This window comes from Onychomys torridus, chromosome 3 (genome assembly GCF_903995425.1).
Source record: "Onychomys torridus chromosome 3, mOncTor1.1, whole genome shotgun sequence".
In the NCBI taxonomy this organism is placed as follows: Eukaryota; Metazoa; Chordata; class Mammalia; order Rodentia; family Cricetidae; genus Onychomys; species Onychomys torridus.
Window position 1 is genome coordinate 113,324,683 of NC_050445.1, and position 13,797 is coordinate 113,338,479.

General features: G+C 54.9%; 2 protein-coding genes across 2 annotated transcripts; one reads left to right on the plus strand and one right to left on the minus strand.

The window, feature by feature from the left end:
• Positions 1 to 47: 47 nt before the first annotated feature.
• Dqx1 (DEAQ-box RNA dependent ATPase 1) lies at positions 48 to 10,159 on the plus strand. Its single transcript, XM_036182653.1, has 12 exons — positions 48 to 558; positions 745 to 990; positions 1,223 to 1,416; positions 1,744 to 2,131; positions 2,459 to 2,692; positions 2,783 to 2,882; positions 2,972 to 3,130; positions 3,209 to 3,400; positions 7,182 to 7,301; positions 7,456 to 7,646; positions 8,880 to 9,070; positions 9,243 to 10,159. Exons 2-12 carry the CDS (start codon positions 763 to 765, stop codon positions 9,412 to 9,414), a joined length of 2,169 nt encoding a protein of 722 aa, XP_036038546.1. The 5' UTR covers positions 48 to 558; positions 745 to 762; the 3' UTR covers positions 9,415 to 10,159.
• A 1,058-nt stretch (positions 10,160 to 11,217) lies between these two features.
• On the minus strand, positions 11,218 to 12,549 carry Tlx2 (T cell leukemia homeobox 2). Its single transcript, XM_036180380.1, has 3 exons — positions 12,150 to 12,549; positions 11,515 to 11,752; positions 11,218 to 11,434 (listed from the first exon to the last, which is right to left on the minus strand). The coding sequence occupies exons 1-3, from the start codon at positions 12,547 to 12,549 to the stop codon at positions 11,218 to 11,220; spliced, it is 855 nt and encodes a 284-aa protein (XP_036036273.1).
• Positions 12,550 to 13,797: the final 1,248 nt, after the last annotated feature.

Sequence of the window (13,797 nt, forward strand, 5' to 3'; positions counted from 1 at the left end):
GAAGAATATATGGGTGAGGATGGTCAGAATGAAACAAATTATCTCATGCTAAACTGAACACAACTGGATCCCAGCTCGGCTGTATTGGGAGGCTATCACTGTAAAACTACAAGTCCCAGAATGCATTTCATAGGCACAGTCCTGTTGGGTTCACACATGCTCAGTGTGGTAGCAAGAGCCGGCTTTCCATGGCTTCCTAGCAAAGTTAACCAAGGTGGAGCAAAAAGGCTCCACCCCCAAAAGCAAGCTCTGGGATTGGAGATGGAGCTCAGCCTCAGGGTGGGGCCGGAATTTACCTTTGTCCTCTAGGCAGGTCTGGGTTGGTGGTGCCTGGCTGGGTGTGTCCAGAACTGGCTACCATCCTGACACGTCTCCGAGCTGCTGGCAGGTTTGAACCCAGGATCCTTATGGCCCTGCTGCCCCACTCTCTCTTTCCCAAATTTTACTTGTTCTCCCTCTTGGGTCCTTCCCACAGATTACTATGCTTCATGTAACTCCTGCCGCTCACAAGGGCCCCTCTGCTGGTCACAAGATCTTTCCTGCCCAACTACAAGCAGGGTAAAAGTCCACTTGTGAAGGCCCCTTAGAAACACCCTGCACTGTTTCCTGGCAAGCAAGTACTGCCGGGAAGGATGGATCCCAAGGCATTATCCTCTGAGGGTTGAGGTTGGGGATCAAGCTGAGATGGGAATTTGGTATCAGTCACCAGATCTGAGGCCTTACTGGCTGCCCTGCTTTCCGTAGGTTCTATGGACAGCTACCATGGCCTCTGGGCTGGCAGAAGAGTCTGAACCAAGTCTTGGGGAGTCTGAGCTGGCTGTGAACCCCTTTGATGGGCTCCCCTTCTCATCCTGCTACTATGAGCTGCTTGAGCAGCGCAGAGCCTTGCCCATCTGGGCTGCTCGCTTCCTGTTCTTGGAGCATTTGGAGAGCAGCCCCACTGGGGTGGTGCTGGTGTCTGGGGAGCCTGGCTCTGGCAAGAGCACCCAGGTGGAGGAAGATTCTGGGAGTGGACAAAGGGCAGGGTTAAATGTGCCTTTTCCTGGGTAAAGAGTGGGCATTTGGGAGAGGTGAGCAAGTGAAAAATGAAGGTGGATGTGGCTGACCTCGGGGTGGTAGAGGTTCAGGAATCCCAATTCCAATGGCTGTAGTTCCTGCGCACTTCTGTCTCAAGTCCGCCAATCCCCTGACCGATGATGGCCCTTTCCTCTCCCCACTCCAGATTCCTCAGTGGTGTGCAGAGTTTGCACTGGCCAGGGGATTCCAGATGGGCCAGGTTACTGTCACTCAGCCCTACCCTCTAGCAGCCATGAGCTTGGCTTCAAGGGTGGCTGATGAGATGGACCTGACCCTGGGTCATGAGATTGGATACAGCATCCCTCAGGAAGACTGTACTGGGCCCAGCACCATGCTCAGGTGGGCCATTGGTAGTCTCGTTCCCTTTACGGAGTGGATACAAGCCTAGTTGTCTAGCACCTCCCCGTATCCTCAGCTTAACCTGCCCTTGAGTCGTGCACAATGCACACCTCACCTTCACCACAAGATACAGGTGATAGTGTGTGAACCAACCAACCTCAGCAAAGATGGAGGGGCACACTGAGTGGTCCACAGGCTTAGGAAGTCCATGACAACAACTTTTTCTGACCTTCAATATCAAAATCTAGGCACCTTGGGGGAAAATACCTGGATTTGGGTCTGCTCAGTGTCCTGCACTGACTCCCTGCCCACTACCAATGTCAACAGGTTCTGCTGGGACAGGTTGCTTCTGCAGGAAGTAGCCTCCACCAGGGGCCCTGGCACCTGGACTGTGCTGATACTGGATGAGGTTCAGGAGCGGTCAGTGGCCTCAGATTTACTGCAGGGGCTCCTGCGAGACACCAGACTGAGGAACCTTCCAGGGGATCGCAGAGTGGTTGTGGTTACTGACCCAGCCCTTGAACCCAAACTCCAAGCTTTCTGGGGCAGTTCTCCTATTGTACGTGTACCCAGAGAGCCTGGTGGGAATCCCACTCTTGTCTACAGGGACACTGTCCCAACTGACCTAGTGGACGCTGCCTGCCAAGCGGTGCTTGAGCTATGTCAGCGGGAAGAGGCACCAGGGGATGTGCTGGTGTACCTGCCCAGTGAGGAGGTAAACAAAATTAAAAAGTGGATTATGGGAAGCATTCCTATGCTGTCTTCTTGTCCTAGGAATGGGGCAACACATGGTAATGGTTGTATTTACTCTGCTGGAGTTTTGGTGGGGGGATCAAGGACTTCAGAATAAAGAAATTTGCCACCCACTTTTAAAATTCCTTATAATGCAGAGCTTTGTGCACAGTGAGCTGAAATTATAATGTCCCCACTTTAGAAGTATGTATATTTTCTTTGAGTGAAGGGCCTTAGCTTTCATCAAAAAGACTTGTGCTCCCTCCCAAAAAGGTAAGAACTGCCCTAATGCGCCCCCCTCCCTCCTTAGGAAATTTCCCTGTGCTGTGAATCCTTGTCCAGGGAGCTGGGGATGTTGGCTGTCCCAGGGCCTCCACCACTGGTACTGCCCCTTCACCCAGGCTGTGGTCAGGCCATCCAGGCTGTGTATGAGGACACAGACGTGAGTGTCCGGAAGATCGTGGTCACTCATTGGCTGGCGGATTTCTCCTTCTCTCTCCCTTCCATCCAGCATGTCATTGACTCGGGACTGGAACTTCGCAGTGTGAGTGAGAGAAATGAGGGGGAGTGGAGCTTCCGATAGAGATGGACCACTCTGATCCGTCTTGGCCTTGTTTGGGGGGCTGGATGGCAGGTTTACAATCCTCGGATCCGAGCAGAATCCCAGGTGTTGAGACCGATTAGCAAGTGTCAGGCAGAGGCAAGACTGCTGCGGGCAAGGGGATTCCCATCAGGTAAGAGCCTTGCCTCGGATCAAAAAAAAAAAAAAAATCATCTCACACAAGCCCTGAGAAATTACTTCCCCAGGCCTTCCTCCTCTCAGGGTCCTGTCTCCGCCTGTACTCCAAGTCAATCCTAGAACTAGACGCTCCCCCACTGCCCCACCCCAAAGTGTTCGAGGAGAATCTGAGCTCCCTGGTGTTGCTACTACTGAGGAAACAGATTGCAGAGCCAGGGGAGTGCCACTTCCTGGACCGGCCTGGTGAGCCCCCACCCCGCCCCGGGGCTACCTCTGACTGCAGACTCAGACCTGCTGTCTGAGCCCAGTGTCCCACCCCAGCACCAGAAGCACTGATGCTGGCCATAGAAGACTTAGACTATCTGGCTGCACTGGATGATGATGGGGACCTGTCGGACCTAGGAATCATTCTGTCGGAGTTTCCCCTGCCCCCTGAGCTGGCCAAAGCCCTGCTGGCCTCCTGCGAGTTTAACTGTGTGGATGAAATGCTCACTCTCGCTGCCATGCTCACCGGTATATTTCTACTTTTAATCTACCTCAGGTTAGGAATGCCGTCACTTGTTAGTAGGGACTTTGGGTTTTTGCTGTGCTGAGAGTCTTACCCAGGGCCTGGGTGTGTTAGCTGCTCCGCCCTGCCCTGGGGTGGATGGAGCTGCAATCACTGGTTCTTCGATGCTTCAGCCTTCCCACCCTCCATAGGCCTAGGGAGCCAGGTGTTTTCCCATCCCTCCCTATCATCTTACAGCCTTTTTCTCTAAGGCTTCTTTCTTCTCGGGGTACGTCATCCCACCCACACTGTGACTAGATCCACTCACTGTCTTCCTCTGCCCTCCTCCCCTTCAGCTACGCACATGATCCCTATGGAAGTCTGTCCCGGTATGGCTCACCTGCTGCTTCCAGCAGCAAACCCTATCCCTGGAATGACAGCTTCCTAGTGAGGCTCCAGATAACTAACTCGGACACTTTCGAGCATTTATTCACGACCTTTTGATGTAAGAATGCTCACCACCGCTAGCGCTCCAAACTGCCTCCTCCTCCCTATGCCTCTGTGATAGCAGTTTTATTTGTTTTATTTGTTTTTGTTTTGTTTTTTGTTTTTTGTTTTTTTGAGGGATGGGTGTGAGATTCTGGTCTTTTATTTGTATGTAGTGTGTATACATGTGCTTGAAAGTGCACGCACTAAGGCCAGAGGATGTCAGGTACCCTGCTCTTTCGCTCTCTACTGATTCCCTTGATACTGGATCTCTTCCTGAATTGGGAGCTAGGCTGGCATCCATCAAGCCCAAGTGATCCTCCTGTCTCCACCCCTACCGTTTTAAGATTACAAGTGTGTCTGGCCACATCAGGTGGCATTTTCACCTGGAATTTGAACTCAGATCCTCACGCTTGTGTAACAAATGTTCTTAACCACTGAGCCCCCTCCCCAGCCATCCCCCTCCTCAGCCATCCCCCTCCCCAGCCATCCCCTTCCCAGCCATTCCCCTCCCCAGCCATCCCCCTCCTCAGCCATCCCCCTCCCCAGCCATCCCCCCCTTTTTTGACACAGGATCTTGCTATATAGTCCAAGCTGGCCTTGAACTTGAGATCTTTGTGGCTCAGCCTCCCAGATGCTGGGATTTTAGGTGTGCACCACCATGCCCACCATCCTGTGGTTTTCATCCCACCTCTTTGGCCATCTTGTCTTCATCTCTTCCTCGGGATTCTCATCCTCTGCTTTTCCTTTGTAAAGTCCCCTCAGGGTTCTGACCTCTGACTTGTGTGTCTTCTCATTCCCAGAACTCTGAGCAAGTCCATCCACACCCACAGTCCACAGTGCTACCTCTGTCCTTGAAAATCCCAAACTTTACTTTGCACCTCTCTGCCAGCACCATTAAACAAACAGACAAACAGGGTCTCACTGTGTGGAGCAGGCTGGCCTCCAACTCACAGAGATCTGCCTGCCTCTGCCTCCTGAGTGCTGGGACTAAAGGTCTGCGCACTGCTCCTGGCTCCCCGCCCCCCACCGCTCTTTTAGACCTTAGGAAGGAGGAGATAGGGAGGCAAAAAGGTGAGAAGGAAGAGGAAGAAAGGGAGAAGTGAAAAAAGAGAGGGTAGACATCAACTCCTGGAGAACACACACACACACACACACACACACACACACACACCCTCGAGATTTTATTTCTATGTGTATCCCTGCAGGGTTATCTGTACTGCCACAACATGCAGTACCTGCAGATGCCATCAGAGAGCAGCTGATCTCCCCACCCCAACTGGAGTTTTAGGTGATTGTGGGTGCTGGGAACCAAACCCAGCTCCTCTGCAAGAGCAGCCGGTGCTCTCAACTGCTAAGCAATCTCTCCAGCCCCGTGTTCCTCCCTTTTTAAAAAGTATTATTATTGTGCATAATCTATGAGGGGTGCCAGGGGTATGCCATAGCTCATGCTATATGTGGGTTCTGGGGATCAAACTCAGGAGGCCAGGTTTGCAGGGATGTGTGTGTGTGTGTGTGTGTGTGTGTGTGTGTGTGTGTGTGTGTGTGTAATTTTTTTAAGGATTGTATTTATTTATTATGGATACAATGTTCTGTCTGCATTTTTGCCCGCAGGCCAGAAGAGGGCACCAGATCTCATTAGAGATGGTTGTTGTGAGCCACCATGTGGTTGCTGGGAACTGAACTCAGGACCTCTTAACCACCAAGCCATCTCTCTAGCCCCAATTTTATTTTATGTTTTTTAAGGCAGGGTTTTACTCCGTAGTTGAGGCTGGCCTGAAATCCACTGTATATCCCATGCTCGTCTCAAACTTGCAGCAATCCTCCTGCCACAGGCTCCCGGGTAATAGGATCACAGGCATGTGCCACAAATCCTGGCTTTCCTCTAAGTAGTTCTACTAGACTAGTCCATAGTGCCTCAGCTCAGAACTGAACTCAGGCACTCTACTCACCTGCCCCTCCTGCCCACCACCAGGCTTTTCCTCTGTTTTCCAAAAACCCATCACTCTCCTGGTCTCTCCTGTGCTCATCTGTCTCTAGAGTTTTCCCTTTTAGCTCCTACGAGTACCTTTTCAGAGTTATCTGCTCTCCGCATAGTCACAGCCAAGGGCAGTGCGGGATCCTCCTTCCCACTCAGCGGGATTCCTTGCACGGTCTCCTAACCAGCCTCCTGGACCAGCACCTGGACTTTCTTACTTACCATTCCTCCTCAGCAGCTCTTCTCCCTCCTAGGCTATGCAAACCCTTTGGCATTACACAGCTAGCCTCTGCAGACCACTCCGGCTTCCCTTGCCATTCTGCTACACGTCACCCATCCCACCCAAACCAGATGGCTTCTAGTGCACCAAATAAGCCATGCCGTTAACTGTTGTGCCATGCTGTGCCCATAGCCTCAAATGGTCCACTGTCCCTTCTCCACCCACACCTCGGACACTGACCCAAGGGGCCTGCGCTTTTCTCCCACTCACCCTCGGCTCCACCACCAGAGCCCAGATCAGCTCACCTTCTCCTTGCTTCCAGAATGCCAGGTACACTTGTTTTTCTTACTTGTCCACTTCCTTGTTGGACTCTCTGACCTTCCTTGGGGGGCAAGGATGCATGCATCAGTGTGCTTGCACAAAAGGCCAGAGGAAGGAGCTCATCTTTTCTGCTAGACTGACTGGGCAGCAAGCTCTCAGGACCTGCCTGTCTCTGCCTCTCAGTTCTGGGGTTACTAGCATAGGTAGCAGTACTGTTCTTTGTTGTTGTTGTTGTTGTTTATGTGGGTGGGTGGTGGGGATTCAGACTCAAGTTTGATTCTCATACAGCAAGTACCCACTGAGTCATATGCCTGGCCTTTCTCCTACCAGATTCTAATTTCCTTAAGGGCAAAAACTTTCATTTCCAGCCATCAGTATTTATGGGAGATGGCTTCCAGGACCGTCTGTGGTTACCATGGCCCTTTGGTGCCTGAGCCTCTCAGGGTAAAATACTGTAGTGTTTGAACATAACCGGCATAGTCTCCCGCATATTGTGTAACTTCCAGACTACGTACAGTACCCTATATTATTTAAGACACAACAGCAGAGGATTATCTGCATCCTCTCTATAGATGCAGTGTTTTCTGAATACTTGCTGTCGGGGCAGTTGAATCCACAGATGCAGAGCCTGGCCCTGGAGGGCTGGCTGCATTTGTCTGCAAAGTGTAAGGAAGTGCAGAGCACCCAGAATCTATTGTCTTTTAAATTAAGCTCCCAGAGGATTACTCCTACTTCTTCAGTAGAAGGGCTACTGCCCTTCCCAACTCCTCCCAAACCACCTTCCTGTCCCCCCTGCCTCCAGCCGCTCCTGGGTTTACCCGTCCTCCACTGTGTGCGGAAGAAGCTGCCTTGCGTCGGGCCCTGGAACACGCAGATGGTGATCACAGCTCTCTGATCCAGATTTATGAAGCCTTTGTGCGAAGTAAGTGGCTCACCCTGCACCCTCAGAGACTCCCAGGAAATACCCAATCAGCCAACAGACCTCTGTGTGCAGGAAGAGGCAGCCCTCTGGCGGGGGGTCATCCTTTGTGCCGGTCTCAAGGACTTAATTATAGCTGTTTCCTTTCTTCTCGTAGGTGGAGCGGATGAGGTTTGGTGTCAGGCTCGGGGTCTAAACTGGGCAGCATTGTGCCAAGCCCGTAAACTCCGAGAAGAGCTCATGGAACTCATGCAAGGGATTGAGCTTCCCCTGTCCCAGCCAGCCTTTGGCTCTGAGCAGAATCGCAGAGACCTCCAAAAAGCACTGCTGTCTGGATTCTTCCTCAAGGTTGGGGAGGGGCTGAGCATGATAGAATGAAAAGGCACTTGCCGGGTGTGGTGGCGCACATCTTTAATCCCGGCACTCCAGAGGCAGGTAGAGCTCTGTAAGTTTGAGGCCAGCCTGGACTACATAGTAAGTTCTAGGACAGCTAGGGATACATAGTGAGATTCTGTCTCCAAAAGGGGTGGGTGGGTAGGGGTACAGCTGGAAGGTTGGCTTAGCAGTTAAGGGCTTTATGCGCTCTCAGAGGTCCCAGAGGATCAGGTTCAGATCTTAGCACCCACATGTGGCTTTCCAACCATCCTTAATTCAAATTCCAGAGAATTCAACACTTTTCTGACCTTCACGGTCATGGTGTGCATACATACCTGCAAGCAAAACACTCATACACATAAAAATAAAATAAATTATTATTTTTCAAATTTTAGGGAAAAAGGAATCAAAAGGTGTGTGGCAGGGGGAGGGGGTGTCTAGGAGAAGAGCTGAATAGGTAAAGTACCTTGCTTCAATCTCAAGGACAGACTTTGATCCCCAGAACTGTGGGTTCACTTGCGGTTCTGGCACTGGGCCCCTGGAGCTGTCTAGCAGTCAGCCTAGCCTATTGGCACTTTCTAGGTTCTGTCCCCCAAAAGCGTGTATGGCACCTGAGGATTGACACCCAAGATTGACACCTGAAGATTAACACACATGTACTCCCATAAACACACACAAACACACACAATTTCTTAGAACCAAGAGTCTGAAGGTTTGGAGGACAGGGGCCATGGAAAAGGCCATGAGGTGAAGTGAGGATATACCTTAATCTGTTCATGCTCTCTTATTTTTTTTCTCCTCTTTTCTTCCTTCCCCCCCTTTTTTTGGGGGGGGGGCTGTTGGTTTTGTTTGTTTGTTTGTTTTTCAAGACTGTTTTTCCTATACAGCCGTGGCTGTCCTGGACTCACTCTGTAGACCAGACAGACTGGCCTCAAACTCATGGAGAACCACCTGCCTCTGCCTCCCAAGTACTGGGATTAAAAGGGCAGCTCTTCTCTCTTCTTAAAGGCAATGATGAGACAGACAGGCTGGCTTTGGACTTCCTGTGTAGCTCAGGCTGGTCTCAAACTCCTGCTCTTTCTGCCTCTGCCTCCCTAATGCTGGGGTTACAGCTGTGTGCTGCCACACCCAGGATTGGCCTCCTTGCCTTTCTCTCTCCCCTATGCTCTGTAACTTATCCCTTCCATATCTCTGTGTTTCAATGAGGTGGCCCGGGACACAGATGGCACTGGAAACTACCTGCTTCTCACCCATAAACACGTAGCCCAGCTGTCTTCATACTGCAGCTACCGAAATCGCAGGGCTCCGGCCCAACCACCCGCCTGGGTCCTGTACCACAGCTTCTCCATATCCAAAGACAACTGCCTTTGCATCGTCTCAGAGATCCAACCTGAGATGTGAGTTTCCTGACCCTCACTCCTAATACGCTTTCTCTCCCAGGGACAGGGACCAAACCTAACCCTGGGGAGTGGGACATAAGAAGACGGTTTGTGGTAACATGAGAAGAGAGGGTCTGTGACAGGGGCGGAGGAGAGACACAGATGATCTCATCCTGACTTCCTCCAACAGGCTGGTGGAACTAGCCCCTCCGTACTTCCTGAGTAACTTGCCCCCCAGTGAGAGCAGAGACTTCCTGAACCAGCTGAGAGAAGGAGCGGCAGAGCCGTCAGCTGCTGTCCCAGAGGAAGAGGCTGACTCTTCCTCTGTCCAGGAGTATGGGGATAGCTGTGTTCTGCAGTGAGCTGCCTAAGGAATGGAGCCAACCTCACCACACAGCACCAAGGCAGTCGGCCAGTCTTAGAAACCCACAGTGTAGGGTCGAATACACTCCTGGAACCCGAGAGCCAAGACAGGGTGACAGAGAAGGGAACAGGGGGAGCCACAGTCCAGGAGGCAGACCTTTCTTTCTCCTTTGTCCACTGGCAAAGGAGCAAATGCTGCTCACTCCACTGATGTTGTCCCAGACAACCTTGCACTCTCCTTGAGACTATAAAAGATTTCCCTAGGATGCCAAGTTTGATCTTGGTTCTGTGGTGCCATACACATCCGTGAGTTAGAGATGACTCTAGAATGAGGCTGTCTCCTCCCACCCCAGGCCAAGCCTTTGTGCTGCCTGCCACAGCTGTCACTAGCACACAACAGGAGTGGTCTGGCTACCACAGGTCTCTGTCCTCTCACAGTGTTCCAGCCTCTGCCAGAAACAAGAGGGAACAAAATACTCCCTTTAAACCAGAAAGCTTTGCGACCGTCCTCCAACTCAACTGACTATCAAAGAGCCTCTGACTCACCTACAGTCTGAAGTCTTTCTGATTTTTCATTATATTTAGTGTGTGTGTGTGTATGCACACACGCGTGCATGCATGAGCGTGCCATAACACAATACAGTGGGCAGAGGACAATTTGTAGAAATTGGTTCTTTTCTTCCACCAAGTTGGTCTTAGGGCTGAAACTCAGATTGTCAGGAATAGCTAGCTGCAAGTGGCTTAATCTGCTAAATCATCTTCTTAAAGTCTTTCTAACTAAAAGGTGTCGTGTGTTTTTCTTCTTTCTGTCTGGGTACTCCTTCCCTCCACCCTTGTCTATCAATTTCTGAATCCACCACCATCCTGCACATTGTAGATGTATTTGTGGAATACGGTGGAAAGAAAGGCTTAATCCATGGAACTCCCCAGGGTCCCCTCCCCTGGAGATCTTGGCCTCACAGGTCCATCTGTCTCCACCCCTGTGTGGTCAGCGGGCTCCCCCAAAGGCAGGCATCGGGAATTTTTTCTCTCTAGATCTAACGTTAGTTTTGCCTACAGTTAATCTTGCTACAGGCCCCCCAGTGTCTCCTCCCAGGTCCGGCACCACTGACTTCCTGGCCTCCACATCTCCAGTCTTGACGTCGTCTTTGCTTCTTCTCAGGTTTGCCGGTCCCAAAGCATATCTTGCTCACTCTAACACTGGGCCCATGAACCGTCCACTGGCTTCTCCTCTTGGCTCTCTGACCGTGTGTGGCATTGGAACCAAATACTCTTCCTAGATTGTTATCCTTCGAGTATATAAGTATCCATCTTACCTACAGCATAGGTGCATTGTGACTCTCAAGATGGGGGAGTGGCCTGCAGGTTAGACCCATGACGACGTGAGACTGAGTCAAGAAAGAATCCTTAGCGATTGTTTTACCGTTGAGGGGATGAGGTGGACAAGCGGGTCCCTGACACAGCCACATTCGCGCGAACCAACACCTCTGCCGTTACCCGATGTCTTTGATCTTCCTTCACACCAGCTCAGTGGTCCCTTCCCAGTGGGACCTGAGCTCTGAGGCCACTCTGGGCAGAATCACAAGTGCCTTGCCGCATCCTTGCCCCATTCACTATATCCTGCAGGTTGCTCTCGCGACCCTGGTCCCAGCGGGTCCGAAAATGCCTTGAAGGGCAGAGTCCAAGTGCGGACCAGGGGCCGCTGGTGACCGAGGGGAGTCAGAGGACAGTCGCAGGCCTTCGGCTCCACGTGCACACGGCACACGGCCTGCCACGGTGGCGCTCCTCGGGTAGGGGGTCGCTCACACCACCGAGGCGAGTCCGGACACCGAAGCCACCTTGTTGTCCTCGGCCCAGGGCTGCAGATTCTGCAGCGCGAAGAGCGAAGAGTTGTGCAGGCAGAGCGGGTCCGGGGGCAGCGGCGGCCGCAGTGGCCGGGGCAGCGCGTCCTGCTGCAGGTGCAGCAGCAGGCGGCCCGCGCGGTGCCGCTCCGCCTCGCGCTCCTCCGCCGTCTGGCGCCTGGGCGGGCGGAGAGCCGGGGGTCAGCAGACGGCCGGGTCCTTCCCCGCCACTCGGCCCGCCCGCGCCCCGCGCCTCACCGCCACTTGGTGCGTCGATTCTGGAACCAGGTCTTGACCTGCGCGTCCGTCATGCGCAGGGCCTTGGCCAGCGCCGCCCTCTCTGCCGAGGCCAGGTACTTCTGGCGCAGGAAGCGGCGCTCCAGCTCCAGCACCTGCGAGCGGGAAAAGGAGGTGCGCGGCTTCTTGCGCTTCGGGGGGGTCCGGTTTTGATAGGGGTGGCCTATGCGACGTGTCCCAGAGAAGGGCGAGAGCGCAGCTACGGGGCAGAAGAGCAAGGCAAAGTTTGGGGGGTGGGGTGGCCCGAGGTGACACTGAGAACTGAGAGCCCTCAGTCCTTACCGGGGGCCCCCCCGCATCCACTGAGGCCTCGTTCTAGAAGGGGCCTAGGAAGCATCGGGGTCCCTCCCAAACTTCACCCTGCCCCTCCTCGCCTGGGCACGGTAGGGCTGCAGAGGAAGGGCGCATGCACCCGACGACAGCAGCTCTCTCCTTACTGCCTCTCCTCTGTGGGACCGAGAAATGTGGGGTCGCGGAGGGTCCAGGAGGATGAGCAGAGGGGAGGGAGAAAGGGGTAACGGAGTTGGAACAGAGAGCTAAGAGGCGAAGAAACGGGGTCTACGAGGGAAGGACGCAGAGGGGTTGGGCAATCTCACCCGTGAGCCTGTCCTTTGCAAAGCGGCGGCCGCTGTCCATCCAGGGAAAGGTGAGTCCCGTTAGGCCCCCAGCGCCGCCCAAACCCGAGGGTCCGGGCACCGCGGGGGCCGCACCCGAGGGCGGTGGCACCGGCAGCGGGCGGTGCGCGGGGACGCGGATCACGCCGCCCGGGCCCACTCCCGAGCCTCTGGGCAAGGGGGCCAATGAGCCGGCTGGAGCGTAGCCCGAGGCTGCGTGGAATCCACCCGAGAACGCCGCACTCTCCCCGTGGCTCTGGCCCGCCTGCCCCTGGCCCAGACCGCCCCCCGGGGGTTCGGGGCCGCTCAGGATCTGATCGATGCCGAAGCTGATGGGTTCGTGGTGCGGCAGGTGGTGCGGAGCCAACACCGCTGGCTCCATGGGTCCAAAGCCGGAGAGGACCGGGAGGTTGGATGGCTGGGAAGGCTGTCTCTGACGGCGCCGGGCTGCGGCTTCAGGGGCCCGCGGGACTGGCCACGGCCGGGCGAAGGGGCCCCCGGGACAGCAGCATCCCTGTGCACCGGGCGCAGCCGCGCGCGTGCCCGCCCCTCCCGGGCGTCCGCGCAGGGACTCGCATCCCGGAGGAGCGTGGCCGGCGGGGGGTCCCGGGAGCGCAGGTGGACGCTAGGCTGCCCAGGCCGCTGCCCGAGTCCGGTGTGGAGAGGGGTGGCCAGCTCAGGCAGGGGCAGTGACTGACAGATCGGCCTCGGGTGGGCAGAGGGGGCTGAGGGAGGGCAGGGGCGGGGCCGTGCTGTTAAAGGGAAAGGGATGGCTGGCTGGATGTGCCAGGCGCAGGCAGAGGAGGGCGCGGGTGTCAGGAAGGCGCGGTGCGCGGGAGGGGCCGCTGACTCAGCCGGGATGCTCGCGCGCCCGCATCCTCGCCGGCCTCCGCCTTCGGGCTGCCTCGACCTCGCGGCTTCCTCGGCGGGTGCTCTGTCCCCAGCCCCCACTCTTCGCCTCCCGATGGGTGCCGCTGGCCAGCTCCTGGATTCGTTGTGACCCCTACCCAAATGCCCTCTGAGACCAGATCTCGTTGTGGCTTCCTGGCTGTGTAAGAAGCGGCTGGGGGACGGCGATCCGCGACCTGGAGTCCCAGGAAGAGGCCAGGTGTGGGAAGCAGACGGTGACGACAGGGCGCGTTCGGTGGGCTCGGGCAGGGAACGAACGTCTGAGCTTGGGGTTGTGGCACACCCTCTGGCTTTTCCTGTAGCACTCCCCACCCTGGTCCTGACCGGCCGGGAATTGGTGCCCTGTTTCTTAGAATTTCGATGTTCTGAAATTGCCGTAAATCGGACCCGGGTCTCAAACGGACCAACCAGGGCCTCCACCGCGGGATTCCACTCCTCTATTTTGCATCTCGGAAAGCTAGCCTCACACACTCTGCTCCCTTCTCTAAGGCGAAAGGGCGACACTGGGGACTCGCAGAGGCCTTGGGAGGCTCCCCGCTCCGCATCCTACAGACACTTCACCCCACCCAAGCCCCAGAAAACGCACCCGGAGCGTGCCAGCCCAGAGAGTGGGGGAAAGGATGGAGAGGCTCGGTGACCTTGTGACCTCTGGGCGCGGACCCAGGAGCTGAGAGTGTGTGACCTCCGTGTCCCTCCCTCGGATGGGACCCCGGCCGGGCGG